Source organism: Myotis daubentonii, chromosome 13 (assembly GCF_963259705.1).
Source record: "Myotis daubentonii chromosome 13, mMyoDau2.1, whole genome shotgun sequence".
In the NCBI taxonomy this organism is placed as follows: domain Eukaryota; kingdom Metazoa; phylum Chordata; class Mammalia; order Chiroptera; family Vespertilionidae; genus Myotis; species Myotis daubentonii.
The window spans coordinates 6,811,500-6,826,485 of NC_081852.1; the positions used below are offsets into that span (position 1 = coordinate 6,811,500).

At 56.5% G+C, this 14,986-nt stretch overlaps 1 protein-coding gene across 3 annotated transcripts in view; it reads left to right on the forward strand.

Annotated features, from left to right (window-relative positions):
- Window positions 1-14,986, forward strand: part of WDFY4 (WDFY family member 4) — a 256,614-nt gene that overhangs the window by 43,790 nt on the left and 197,838 nt on the right. For all 3 annotated transcript variants that reach the window (XM_059662081.1, XM_059662080.1, XM_059662082.1), the window contains exons 7-11: window positions 596-785; window positions 2,396-2,553; window positions 4,012-4,464; window positions 7,043-7,147; window positions 10,638-10,828. In XM_059662081.1, the coding sequence (XP_059518064.1) occupies window positions 596-785; window positions 2,396-2,553; window positions 4,012-4,464; window positions 7,043-7,147; window positions 10,638-10,828 (1,097 nt within the window). The remainder of the gene's footprint in view (window positions 1-595; window positions 786-2,395; window positions 2,554-4,011; window positions 4,465-7,042; window positions 7,148-10,637; window positions 10,829-14,986) is intronic.

Here is a 14,986-nt window from a genome sequence, read left to right on the forward strand (position 1 = left end):
TGGCACTCCTCCTGGCTCTCGCACTTGGAAGAGACTTTTCCCCTTGAAAGAGCCATAAAAAAAGTGATCAGTCAAAATGCAAATCCAGTGATACTTCTCTTCTAGTGCACGTCTTCCTCGGCTTCCCACAGCCCTGGGGGACCGGCATGGCCAGGCCCCACCGTGGCCCTGCTTAGCCGCCTCCCTGTGTCCTGTAGTGGGGCTCCGACCCCTGACTCCAGTCTGAGACCCACCATCTTTGTCCCCTCTCCTTCGCACACTCCCACAGCCTCCCCTGCACTTGTCCTCAGGCTGCTCTCTGCCACCTCCCAAGCTGCTTCTTTGGCATCTCTTACCTGTGGCCCAGCCCCTCCCAGGAGCTGGGGGTTGGGAGCAGAGGGCTGACAGGCTTCCCTCCTGTCTCAGCCTCCGTCTGACCTGCAGAGCCCGCTCTCAGGATGGCGATTCCCAGGGGGAGTCTTCTTCTTGATCCAAGAGCCAAAGAAAAATGCTTTGGATTAACTCACATCTTGACGTGCAGCCCGGAGGGGGCGGGGCGGGAGGGAATGACGGGCAGAGAAGCCTGGCTCTGAGCAGACTGCGTTTCCTCCCGCAGCCAGGGACTGCATCAAGCTCTGCCTCCAGAACCTGTCCCGGCTGGCGGACTCGCTCCCCACCCCCGAGCTGAGCGAGGCTGCGGGCCTGGTCCTGGGCTTCGTGAAGGACGCCTACCCCGTCTCCCAGGCTCTGCTCCTGGAGTTTGAGAACGGGGAGGGCTACCCCCTGCTGCTCAAAGTGTTCCTCCGGTAAGCGCTGTGCCTGGTGGGGAGAACCCCGAACCTCGCGCCTCAGAATCACTGGTGCCTCGGAGAACGAGATCCGGGGCCTTCCCGAGTGTCTGAAACGCACCTCTCTGTAGAGTGTGGCCAGAGAGAGTTTTACTGCAGAAGTAATTCATGCAGTGGGCTTGGGAGCCAGAGCCACGCCCTTGGCGAGCCAGTGGCTGGTGGTGATAATTGTGCCAAGTCCGTTGGTGGCCTGCACCACTTCCATGCCGTCCCGCCCGACAGACGCCGTGGGAGCCCATGTGGCGGGCTGGAGGGCTTTCTGGGACTGCTGCAATGGGCGCTGCCATGTGCTGAAGGGCAGGAAGTGCCGGGAATGGGCCCCCACGAGCAGTCCTCAGCCCCTGATGGGCAGAAGCTGAGGGATAAATACCCAGCAAAGTTACTGCTTGTGGGGTGGGGGCCGGGGGAGAGCCCAGGAGGCTTGGGCTCCAGTTGCTGATGGGACGCTGGCTCCATAATGCTCCCTGCTGCCTCCTTCTGTCTCCTGGAGCTTCTCCCGTCCTCGCCCTTGAGTCCTGACCCCTTGAGTCCCTGGGAAAGCAAGTGCAGACACTAATCCGCGGGGTCAGGAGAACTCGGCTGGCTGGCTCTATTCTGACCAGCACGTCACCTTCAGGTTGGGGCATGGGGATGGGTTAGCCAAGAGGGGAATCACAGAATGTCTGGACCTGCAAACGCCACTGACCTTAGGGGCGCGGTGCGGCTGGGCTCACATCTCCCGGCTCTGCCTGAGTGTGAGCAGGCCTCCTCTGGGCGCGGCCCGCGCTGTGCTCAGGGACTCCACTGAGTCAGGCTTGCTGTCTGGCGGGTGAAGCCTGCAGTGCTGTCTCCAAAACGATGTGACTAAATGACAACCAGGGCCTTCCTCCACAGGGACACATGTCCCTGTGGTGACGCACCTTTCACGTTAGTCTGAACTCTGACCCCCTGGCTGTTGCCACCAGGAAGGCCTCTGTCACGGCAGCTCCTGAACACTTTTTGGTTAAATGGGTGCTGGTGCCCCCACTTCCTGTGGAGGCAGGAGGGAAGGAGCTGTCCCAGGGAGAGTCAGGAAGGCCCGGGCAGCTCGTTGCTTTCCTTTCTGCCTTACGTGGTCACATGCTGACGTGCGCACTGTGGGCATAGCAGGGCGGCAGGCCCAGGGCCTCCTCCCAGTGCGAGCCCCTCCCAGCAGCTAAGGAACCAGTGCTCAGCCCTGAAATCGGCGGGAGGCCTGGCCCGGTCAGACTCTTCCCCTTCGTTGCTCTTCAGAAATGTGAAAGCTCTCATTTTGGGGTGCTCCTGCCCAACGCACATGGCTTTTGGGGTCCGACCACTGAAAGCAACCTTGTGAGCAGAGGCTGTGGCTGCCTCTGTCTCCCAGTTGCACTTTCAGGCCGAAGGCTGACCTTGGCCGACAGCTGAACTTACCCAGGTGCTGCCCTTGCCTCTCGGTGCTGACGTGGTGGGGACCTTTGGGGTCTTTCCCAACATGTCAATCCCGTTGCCTCTGCACCCCCGTGAGGAGCACCGTGAGCAAACGTGGCTCTTGGTCCCCGAGCCCAGGAGCCACCTCCCTGTCCCTGCAGGTACGACGGGCTGCACCTGTGCGAAGTGGATCCCCACCTGGAGGAGCTCCTGGGGCTGGTGGTGTGGCTGACGACCTGCGGGCGGGCGGAGCTGAAGGTGTTCGACAGCGTCACCTACCCTCAGCTGGAGGGCTTCAAGTTCCACCAGGAGGCCTCCGGTGGGTCATGTGTGTCGGGTGCCCGCAGCGGGCACTGCGCCCTCACAGGGCTGCCCAGGCTTCTACCCGGTCTTTGTAAAGAAGCAAACACTTGGGGTCCAGTTCTGTCATCCACCTGGGGAGATGGCCTGTGGATTTAAATCTCTCCTTCGTAGATTTTTCTAGAAGCCTTTGGGTGGGACTTAGGGTGCACGGTTGCTTAGTAAAGGCAGGGACTGTCACGTAGGGGCGGGAGCCCCTGGCCTCACCGTCCCTGGTGCGAGGGCGTTTGCGGATCTAATGACTCAGCCCTGAGACAGTCACCAGCTCAGGTCCGTGCCTGCTCGGCTCTTGGCGAGGCCCACAATTATTGATGAGCTCAGGGGACAGGCAAGGTGCTTTCTGCAGCCAGCTCTCTGCCCCGTGCTGGGCGCCGGGTGTCCGCTCCCTGCAAATCCTCTGCGGAGTCGGTCACACATACCTGCAGCCATACCTGCCCGGCAACCATGTGCCTAACCTGACCGATGACAGCATCAGGGCGGCGGTGACTCCAGCGGTGGGTGGGCTCTGAGTCAGGAAACCCTGCACCGAGGTGAGTTCAAGGCCTCGCGTGGCTGTCCAGGGAGAGAGGCAGGGAAGAGGTTTAAAGGCAGGAAGCACAGGCGGGAAATAGACAGTGACTGGGAGCATCTGGGGAAACGGTGCCGAGGCCTGAGCAGACCAGAGTGCAGAGGCCTTGGAGCAGGTGTGGGGGAGAGAGGAAGTTCAGGAAGAGCCGTTGGATGGGACTCCAGCTCCCAAGCAAGTGTCTGGACCAGAGGGAGGGCCCTGGTGTCTGAGGCAGGGCTGGCTGCAGGCAGGGCCTCAGAGGGGGTGACCCCGGGCAAGAGGGAATGGGCCTAACCTTCAAACTGGAGAGAAGGAGGGGGCGGTCAGGAGGTGTCTATTCAACAGCTTGTTTACAAATGAAGCAGACTTTGCCCAGTAATGTTTAAAATAATTTGATTTCAATTGATGGAAATGAATCCCTCAGCCAGTGCTGTCCGATGGCAATACAATGTGAGTCGCATTCCCTCATTTTAAACATCTTAGTTGCCTTATATAAAAAAAATAGGAACAGCTTAAATTATTTTTCATAATACCTTCTATTTAACCCAACATATCCAAAGTATTACTATTTCAACATGTGGTCATTACAAATAATTGTTAGTGGCTTTTTTGCATTGTTTCTTTTCTGTGTCTTGGAAACCCAGTGCATTTTTACACCGAGGGACCCTCCCAGTGCTGTCGCCCACCTCGTCGCGACAGTGCAGCTCGGGCCTGACATTCTGGGCAGCTGGGCTTCGGGGCTTCTGATAGGCTTTTACCCACAGGAGCTAGAAAGCAGAAGCCTTAAACGGTCTTTCCTGACGATAAGGCGATCACACATTTCTCGGCATAGGCAGGAGAAATGACCTGTAGGATCTTTTTCATTTTCAGGGGTGACTGTTAAGAACCTCCAGGCCTTCCAAGTCCTGCAGAATGTTTTCCACAAAGCCAGCGACGCCCTCCTCTGCACGCACGTGCTCTCGGCCATCAGGACCATGTGGGCCTGGAACGCCCGCAACTTCTTCCTGCTGGAGTGGACCCTGCAGCCCATCTCGCAGTTCGTGGAGCTCGTGCCCCTGAAGCCGGCCCAGGTGCAGACGCATTTCTTCCAGCTGCTGGAGGCCCTGGTGTTCGAGCTGCGTTACGTGCCCCACGAGATCCTGGGGAAGGTGCAGCGCCTGATCATGGAGAGCTCTGAGCCGCTCTGCACCCTCAGGGCCCTGCAGAGTGTCCTCAGGATCGCTGGCGCGGACCCACTCTTCACAGACATTTTCCGGGACTCGGGGCTCCTGGGCCTGCTGCTCGCCCAGCTGCGGAAGAGGGCCAAGGTCCTGAGGAAGTCAGGTGTGCAGAAGCCTGGGAGGTGGAGGGGGTCAGGCTGGGCATCCGTGAGCTGGGCCAGTCCTGCAGGCCTACCCTGCCGCTCATCAGCTCAACCGAGAAAGTGGGCTTGCCCCGTCACTGGCCCATGGGGCTCAGGGAAGGTACCCCGGGGCACATGACTTCACAGAGCAGCAGCCTCCCTATCTCCTATGACTAGCCTGAGCTTCCCCATGGAAAGATGAGGGGGATGGGTGTAATTTTATGTTTTGTTTTTGTTGTTAATTCTCACCTGGATATTTTTTTCTATTGCTTTTCTGAGAGAGTGGGTGGCGGGGGGGAAGAGAGAGAGAGAGAGAGACTCCATCGATGTGAGAGAGACATATTGACTACTTCTACCAAGAGAGCGGGGAGTGAACCTGCAACCCAGGTACATGCCTTGACTAGGAATTGAACCTGTGACCCTTTGGTGCATGAGCTGACACGCTAACCACTGAGCACACTGGCCAGGGCAGGATGGGTGTAATTTTAACAGACTCATGGAGCTAGCTCAGGCCTATGAATTCTCAGCTTTCACACATTTCCTCCCCGAGTGTTGCCTGAATGTGGAGATGGGGAGATGGCGGGGGAAGGGCCAAGAGAAAGGAGCTCAGAGAGGCATGGGGCTCGGGTGGGGACTGGCTGGGGAGCCTGGATGCGGCCGCCTTGCTCACCCGGTGCTGTTGGGCCCAATGGTCTCCCATTGGGAGCAGGGGTCCCTGCTGTTCAGCTGCCCCTCTGAATTTTGGCCACACCTTGTGTGCCCTGCTGGGCTGTGTGCCCACGGCTCCTTGGCGTTGCTCTTCCCCCTGCAGCCCCTACACTCTGGACTCTCAGCATCAGCACCTCTGCTCCCCCCGGGGGACTTCAGGACCCTGTGTGCAGCAGGACACACTCAGGAGTGCTGGCCCGGGTTCCCTCGCTGCCTGACCGCACCCCACGGGCCCGCTCTGCTGGGGCCCCTCTGTGGTTGTCTGCAACCCCCACCGCCGCCAACTTTCAGGCGGGAATCAGAGCATGAACATCGTCTCAGTTCCCCTGGCTTTCCCTCCGTCTGCCCACAGCTGCCCCTCTGGGGTTGCCGCCTGGAGCGACTCCGGGTCACAGGAGCCTGTCGCTGACCTCGCTGCACCTTCCCGCCTCTCCTCCTCCTACTGCCTGGCTGGGAGGGAGCGGGCTCGCGAGCTGTTGGCCCTTCTGGAATTCTGCTCAGACTCAGCTACAGTCATTAGTCTGCCTGCTTCCTGGCCTCTCTGAGGGAAAGGTGCTCAGGGAGAGCCCGTGGGCGTGGGGCCAGCCAGCCCCAGGCTGGAACCCTGCTGTGCTGCGCACGGGCTCAGCGATCCTGAGCAAATTACTGAGCTTCGATGAGCCTCTTCTCCCCTCTGTAACATGGAAGTGTCTGTCTGTCTGTCTGTCTGTCTATCTATCTATGGCTGTTGTGAAAATTCAGTGGGAAATGCCTGAAGGGACCCATTGTTGTGCTTGGTGCATAGTAGGTACTCAAGAAATGTCAGTCATCTTACCCCTATTCACCCTGTGCCCCGCATGGCGACAGACAACCCGCCAGGAGGAACGCCCACTGCTGTGGAGCCCAGGGGGACCGTGCCTCCTGGGGTGCGGGGCTGAGAGCAGGCGCTCCCGTCGGGCAGAGCTGGGCCCCAGCCAGGTCTCCATGAGTCTTGTGTGTGCTTCTTTCTACTGCTCTTTGGAGCAAAGGCATATCCTAAACCTGAGACCAAAGAGTCTCTCCCACGTGGGGTCAGTGCTTCCTGTTAGCTCAGCTGTGCAGGCTTCTCAGCAGCCTGGTGTAGACTTACTCTCAAACCCAGTCCCAGGCCTACGACCACTCCCGGAGAACGCGAACCTTCTTGTGAGCTGATGGATCTGATCTTACTTCTGCCTCTGTCGTTACGTTTCTTGCTGTTTCTTGGATGCTTTGTCTCCTGGTTAATAAGCACTACCTTTACTCATCCATTCATTCCCCACATATGTGCTGAACGTCCCTCTTGTGTCAGGCACTTTCGGCTCTGGGGACTCAGGTGAGCACACAGGCCTGGTGTGCCCTCATGGAGCTACTGGGGACACAGCTCTACTCCACGGTCTCTCACGCATCTCGTGCCTGTGCTGTGAGCTGGCAGCCTCTCCTCCCATTCCCCCCCCCCCCCCACACACACACGGGTGTCCAAAGGAAGGTGAAGGCAGGGCTTCGGGGATCCTGCACAACAGTGGTTCTCCAAGCCTGGCCCTCACACCTGCCCATCAGCACGGATGGGACTGGTTAGGGACGCAGCGATAGGACTCCACTCAAGACCTCTAAGCCAGAAACCCCGGGGAAGGGACCAGCTCCTGGGCTTTAGGAACGAGCTTCCAGGAGATGTTAGTGTGGTGACCATTGCTCTCAGGGGCAGTGGGGTTACATCTTCTCACCTGGCATGCGCACTCCCCTACAATGGAAGCATTAGATTCGCCTTTCTGCAAGGGGGTAGGAAACGGGTGCAGTCGGGGATTTGGGATCGGGCCGTGCACATTAACATCTTTTACTGCTTCTTAAATGTTTCAGGAAACAAGGAGCCCACCCCTGGTGTCCGGGACCCAGAGCGGGAACTGACGGGTGTGATGCTGGAGACCGTAGTCGCGCTGCTGAACGGCTCCGTCCGGAACGCGGGTAAGGCCGGCCGCTGACCACCGGTCACAGCAGGGAGTGAGCAGCACCGCGTGTGGGTAACGTCCATCCAGTGGCTGGTCTGTGGCCATGATCATCGGGAAATCGGTGGACACCTTTCACTTTAAAGTTGATAAATGGGGCTGTGAAGCAAAGCCACATCCTGAATGATGAGACCGAAGAGTATCTCCCCTCCACATGTTCATGCTAAACCTGCTAATACCCTGCTGCTGTGTGGGCTTTAAAACATCCAAATCATAAAATACAGCAAAGAGCGCTCGCCCTTTTCAGGGAGTTCACTGCATGTGCTGGGCCTGTGGTGCACCCAGGGCTCCCTCATCCCCAATTCTGCTCCCCAAGACCAGGCAGCTCCGTGCTGCTTTAAACAGCGGGTGTCGGATATGCACGTGCACACATTGTGCCGTGAAGCAGGGGCTTGGTGACTCAGGGTCTCTCTGAGGCCCTCACAGATCAGCTACACCCCGTGTGAGGGACAATCCTGTGGCAGAAGGCCTCTGAGCCTGTGCAAACTTCTGGAGGTGCTGGCTGACACTCCCAGACACTCACCTGGCAGCAGGCCGCCGGAGCTCAGGAACCCACCTCTCAAAGGCCCCCACGGGGCTTCCCCGGAGGGAGCACCTGGCCTGGGAGCGGAGCCTCCTGCCTCCTGGAGTGACCCATCATGGCCAATACTTCCTCCTGCTCATTCCACGTGAGCCTCCAAATCCCAATCCTGGGAAGAGATTATTAGAATTCTTTTTAAACAAAAACATACCACCAGCCAAATTTCTCTAATCCTCTTCCAATAAACTACCTGGGAATGAAATGTGTTCTTAATTTCAATTCTGGTTTGTTTTCACTGAGAATTTTGGCAGAGAGAGAGGGAGAGAGATTTGCCACCAGACCTGGATTGGGGAATTATGTGGAAACTGGGGTCCCTCAGCGTCACCTGCAGGGATTGGGCTGAAATCAGCAGTCCAACACTGCCTGCTGCTCCTGCCTACCACTCCTGCTTATCCCAGCCCCTGCTGTGCCTGTGGTGGGCTTGCGCCCAGTCAGTCCAGATTGGGAAAGGCTCCTGCCACCGCCAGCCGTGAGCCTTATGACTGGCGTCCACTGGTCAGCTGAGCAGTGCTCCCACTGTGGGAGCACACTGACCACCAGGGGGCAGCTCCTGCATTAAGTGTCTGCCCTCTGGTGGTCAATGTGCGTCATAGCGACCAGTTGAACTGGTCATTCAATCGTTTGGTAGCTTAGGCTTTTATATCCTATACTAGAGGGCTGGTACACGAAATTCGTGCACAGGTAGGGTCCCTAGGCCTGGATGGCAATCAGGGCTGATCTGTGGGGTGACTGGCAGGATGATTGGGGGGCCCCCACTGGCACCCGCCTTGGCTGGCCTGGGGCCTGTGGGCTGGGGGCAGCTCCTGCATTGAGTGTCTGCCTCCCTGGTGGTCAATGCGCATCACAGCGACCGGTCATTCCACTGGTCATTCTACCATTCAGTCTATTTGCATATTAGCCTTTTATTATAATACTAGGGGCCCGGTGCATGAAATTCGTGCACTGGGTGTGTGTGTGGGGTGGGGGAGTGTCCCTCAGCCCAGCCTGCCCCCTCTCACATACTGGGAGCCCTCAGGCATTGACCCCCATCACCCTCCAATTGCAGGATCGGCCCCTTGCCCAGGCCTGACGCCTCTGACAGAGGTGTCAGGCCTGGGCAGGGGACCCTCATTTCTCCCCATCACTGGTTCTGCCCCCAGCCCAGGCCTGATGCCTCTGGCCCAGGCATCATGCCTGGGCAGGGGACCCCCAGGCCCCTCCAATTGCTGGCTCTGCCCCTTGCCCAGGCCTGATACCTCAGCCAGAGGCGTAGACCCCCATCACCCTCTGATCACCTGATCGGCCCCTTGCCCAGGCCTGACGCCTCCGCCAGAGGTGTCAGGCTTGGACAGGGGACCCCCATCTCCCCCCGATCACTGGCTCTGGCCCCCGCCCAGGTCTGAGGCCTCTGGCCCAGGAATCATGCCTGGGCAGGGGACCCCCATCTCCCTCTGATCGCTTGCTCCACCCCCCGCCCAAGCCTGACGCCTCTGACCCAGGCTTCAGGCCTGGGCAAGGGGACCATCATATCCCCCCAATCCCTGGCTCCGCCCCCCGCCCAGGCCTGATGCCTCGGCCAGAGGAGTTGACCCTCATCACCCTCTGATCACCAATCACCGGATCGGCCCCTTGACCAGGCCTGAGGCCTCCGGCAGAGGTGTCAGGCCTGGGCAGGGGACCCCCAGCTCCCCGCGGTTGCAGGCTCCGCCCCTGCCCAGGCCTAACGCCTCTGGCCGAGGTGTCCGGCCCGGGCAGCGGGGACCCGCAGCTGCAGCGGCCCCGCGATTGTGGGCTCTGCTTTAGGCCCAGGCAAGGGACCCCTAGCTCCTGGGACTGCCAGCTTCGACCGTGTCCAGCTCCCATCGCTGGCCCCACCCCTACTTCCTGCTATCACTGGCCAGGGCGGCAAAGGCGCCTGATTCTCCGATCATGGCTGGGGGGCAGGGCAAAGGCCCTGCCCCCCAGCTCTTAGCTCCCCCCTGGGTTTCCGATCACTGTCAGTGGCAGGGGGCTTCTTCCTGCTTTCCCTTTCGCCTCCCTGCATTGTGCCTACATATGCAAATTAACCGCCATCTTGTTGGCAGTTAATTTGCATATAGCCCTGATTAGCCAATGAAAAGGGTATCGTCGTACACCAATTACCATTTTTCTCTTTTATTAGTGTAGACTAGAGGCCCAGTGCACAAAAATTTATGCACTTGGGGGGTCCCTCAGCCCAGCCTATGCCCCCTTGCAGTCTGGGACCCCTCAGAGAATGTCCACCTGCTGGCTTAGGCCTGCTCCCTGGGGGATCAGGCCCAAGCTGGCAGTCAGACATCCCTCTGGCACCCCGGCAGCCCTTGGGGGATGTCCACTTGCCAGCGGGGAGCAGGCCTAAGCTGCAGTCGGACGTCATAGGGCTGCTGAGGAGGCGAGAAAGGCTCCTACCACCACCGCTGTACTGGCAGCCGTCAGCCTGGCTTGTGGCTGAGCAGAGCTCCCCCTGTGGGAGCACACTGACCACCAGGGGACAGCTCCTGCATTGAGCATCTGCCCCCTTGTGGTCAGTGTGTGTCATAGCGACCAGTGATTCCCAGTCGTTCTTCTGTTAGGGTCAGTTTGCATATTACCCTTTCATTATATAGGATAGAGGCCTGGTGCAGGGGTGGGGGCAAGCTGGTTTTCCCTGAAGGGTGTCCCGGATCAGGGTGGGGGCCCCGCTGGGGTGCCTGGCCAGCCTGGGTGAGGGGCTGATGGGTGTTTGCAGCTGGTCACACCTGTTCAGGGTGAGGGTCCCCACTGGGGTGCCTGGCCAGCCTGGTTGAGGGGCTGATGGCTGTTTGAGGGGCTGTTATTGAGACTACGGTGCCAGCTCCCTGTCACCCTGCCCATCTGTCTGTCTGGCCTGCAGTTGTCCTGAAAGACCACGGCATGGTGCCCTTCATCAAGATCTTCCTGGACGATGAGTGGTACCGGGGAGCCTCCCTCAGCATCCTGGAGCAGCTCTCAGCCATCAATGCCGAGGAGTACATGAGCATCATCGTGGGCGCGCTGTGCTCGTCCACGCAGGGGGAGCTGCAGCTGAAACTGGATCTCCTCAAGGTGACACCCTCTGTGCTGGGCTTCCCACGGACAGGTAGCAGGTGACACCACGGGCCGTGCATTCATTCAGTCAGGTGGTCACTGTATTACACCAGCTGCAACAGCAAATAACCCCACGCTCTCGTAGAGACACTTTAGACACTCCTTTCTTATGTGGTCCCATCAGTGGCTGGGCAAGGGCGTCATCTGGGGACAGCTACCCCCGGGCATCTAGTCCAGCCGCAGACACAGGCCTGGAGCATGGAGAATTGCACAGTGCGTCCTGCAGGCCGAGAGCAGGCACAGGGTAGCTTCTGGCCAGTGTTCTTGGGGCAGAACCATGAGCAGGCCTCCCTGTGGCCTCAGGAGGGCCGGGGAATATAGTCTCCCGCAGCAGCTGCTTCCCGGCACCCCATCCCATGGGAGTAGAACCCCAATCAGCGGCGCCCCAGCAGCTGTTAGGGTGCCCCACCAGCATTCAGGGTGCCCCTGGCAGGTCCCAGGCCCAAGGCAGAGCCTGTGACAGCGTCCAGGGGCCACAGCCCTCACACCGGAGCTCCTGCCACGCTCCAGGAGGGCGCACAGGGGAGCCTGAGCCGTGAAGGGGAACAGAGTGGTCAAGGTGGCAGCGGGCGCAGGGAGGTAGAACCAGGGTCGCCGCTGGGCAGCGGAGAGGGGAGTATGCTTTTCTCTTTGGGGTATTTTGGTCCCCATCAAAGTGTCTTTAAAGCAGTAGAGACGATATCAATGTCACCGCCACCCCCGCTCTGCCCTGCAGCTGTCACTGTTCGGTGGCTGATCCTGCTTTTATTCCTCTCGTCTTTGTGGTTATGCCTTTAGAAAAATCATTCTTTTCTTACGTGCTGCTTAAGAGAAGAGCAGATAAAAGTGCAAATACCCCAGGAGGCTGCACTTGGAGCCTCTCGAGCATTTGCAATACAACCTCATAAAATACACGCTCATGTGTCAGAAACACAACACACTGGACAGAGCAACCTCATAAAATACACGCTTGTGTGTCAGTAACATGCCACACTGGACAGAGCAACCTCATAAAATACACACTTGTGTGTCAGTAACATGCCACACTGGACAGAGCAACCTCATAAAATACACGCTCGTGTGTCAGTAACATGCCACACTAGACAGCACAACCTCATAAAATACACGCTCATGTGTCAGTAACATGCCACACTGGACAGCACAACCTCATAAAATACACGCTCGTGTGTCAGTAACACGCCACACTGGACAGCACAACCTCATAAAATACACGCTCGTGTGTCAGTAACACGCCACACTGGACAGCACAACCTCATAAAATACACGCTCGTGTGTCAGTAGCACACCACACTGGACAGCACAACCTCATAAAATACACGCTCGTGTGTCAGTAACATGCCACACTAGACAGCACAACCTCATAAAATACACGCTCGTGTGTCAGTAACATGCCACACTGGACAGCACAACCTCATAAAATACACGCTCGTGTGTCAGGAACATGCCACACTAGACAGCACAACCTCATAAAATACACGCTCGTGTGTCAGTAACATGCCACACTGGACAGCACAACCTCATAAAATACACGCTCGTGTGTCAGTAACACGCCACACTAGACAGCACAACCTCATAAAATACACGCTCGTGTGTCAGGAACACAACACACTGGACAGCACAGACTCATAAAATACACGCTCGTGTGTCAGTAGCACACCACACTGGACAGAGCAACCTCATAAAATACATGCTCGTGTGTCAGTAACACGCCACACTGGACAGAGCAACCTCATAAAATACACGCTCGTGTGTCAGTAACATGCCACACTGGACAGCACAACCTCATAAAATACACGCTCGTGTGTCAGTAACATGCCACACTAGACAGAGCAACCTCATAAAATACACGCTCGTGTGTCAGTAACATGCCACACTGGACAGCACAACCTCATAAAATACACGCTCGTGTGTCAGGAACACAACACACTGGACAGCACAACCTCATAAAATACACGCTCGTGTGTCAGGAACACGCCACACTGGACAGCACAACCTCATAAAATACACGCTCGTGTGTCAGGAACACAACACACTAGACAGCACAACCTCATAAAATACACGCTCGTGTGTCAGTAACATGCCACACTGGACAGCACAACCTCATAAAATACACGCTCGTGTGTCAGTAACACGCCACACTAGACAGCACAACCTCATAAAATACACGCTCGTGTGTCAGGAACACAACACACTGGACAGCACAGACTCATAAAATACACGCTCGTGTGTCAGTAGCACACCACACTGGACAGAGCAACCTCATAAAATACATGCTCGTGTGTCAGTAACACGCCACACTGGACAGAGCAACCTCATAAAATACACGCTCGTGTGTCAGTAACATGCCACACTGGACAGCACAACCTCATAAAATACACGCTCATGTGTCAGTAACATGCCACACTGGACAGCACAACCTCATAAAATACACGCTCGTGTGTCAGTAACACGCCACACTGGACAGCACAACCTCATAAAATACACGCTCGTGTGTCAGTAACACGCCACACTGGACAGCACAACCTCATAAAATACACGCTCGTGTGTCAGTAGCACACCACACTGGACAGCACAACCTCATAAAATACACGCTCGTGTGTCAGTAACATGCCACACTAGACAGCACAACCTCATAAAATACACGCTCGTGTGTCAGTAACATGCCACACTGGACAGCACAACCTCATAAAATACACGCTCGTGTGTCAGGAACATGCCACACTAGACAGCACAACCTCATAAAATACACGCTCGTGTGTCAGTAACATGCCACACTGGACAGCACAACCTCATAAAATACACGCTCGTGTGTCAGTAACACGCCACACTAGACAGCACAACCTCATAAAATACACGCTCGTGTGTCAGGAACACAACACACTGGACAGCACAGACTCATAAAATACACGCTCGTGTGTCAGTAGCACACCACACTGGACAGAGCAACCTCATAAAATACATGCTCGTGTGTCAGTAACACGCCACACTGGACAGAGCAACCTCATAAAATACACGCTCGTGTGTCAGTAACATGCCACACTGGACAGCACAACCTCATAAAATACACGCTCGTGTGTCAGTAACATGCCACACTAGACAGAGCAACCTCATAAAATACACGCTCGTGTGTCAGTAACATGCCACACTGGACAGCACAACCTCATAAAATACACGCTCGTGTGTCAGGAACACAACACACTGGACAGCACAACCTCATAAAATACACGCTCGTGTGTCAGGAACACGCCACACTGGACAGCACAACCTCATAAAATACACGCTCGTGTGTCAGGAACACAACACACTAGACAGCACAACCTCATAAAATACACGCTCGTGTGTCAGTAACATGCCACACTGGACAGCACAACCTCATAAAATACACGCTCGTGTGTCAGTAACACGCCACACTAGACAGCACAACCTCATAAAATACACGCTCGTGTGTCAGGAACACAACACACTGGACAGCACAGACTCATAAAATACACGCTCGTGTGTCAGTAGCACACCACACTGGACAGAGCAACCTCATAAAATACATGCTCGTGTGTCAGTAACACGCCACACTGGACAGAGCAACCTCATAAAATACACGCTCGTGTGTCAGTAACATGCCACACTGGACAGCACAACCTCATAAAATACACGCTCGTGTGTCAGTAACATGCCACACTAGACAGAGCAACCTCATAAAATACACGCTCGTGTGTCAGTAACATGCCACACTGGACAGCACAACCTCATAAAATACACGCTCGTGTGTCAGGAACACAACACACTGGACAGCACAACCTCATAAAATACACGCTCGTGTGTCAGGAACACGCCACACTGGACAGCACAACCTCATAAAATACACGCTCGTGTGTCAGGAACACGCCACACTGGACAGCACAACCTCATAAAATACACGCTCGTGTGTCAGTAACACGCCACACTAGACAGCACAACCTCATAAAATACACGCTCGTGTGTCAGGAACACAACACACTGGACAGCACAACCTCATAAAATACACGCTCGTGTGTCAGGAACACGCCACACTGGACAGCACAACCTCATAAAATACACGCTCGTGTGTCAGTAACACGCCACACTAGACAGCACAACCTC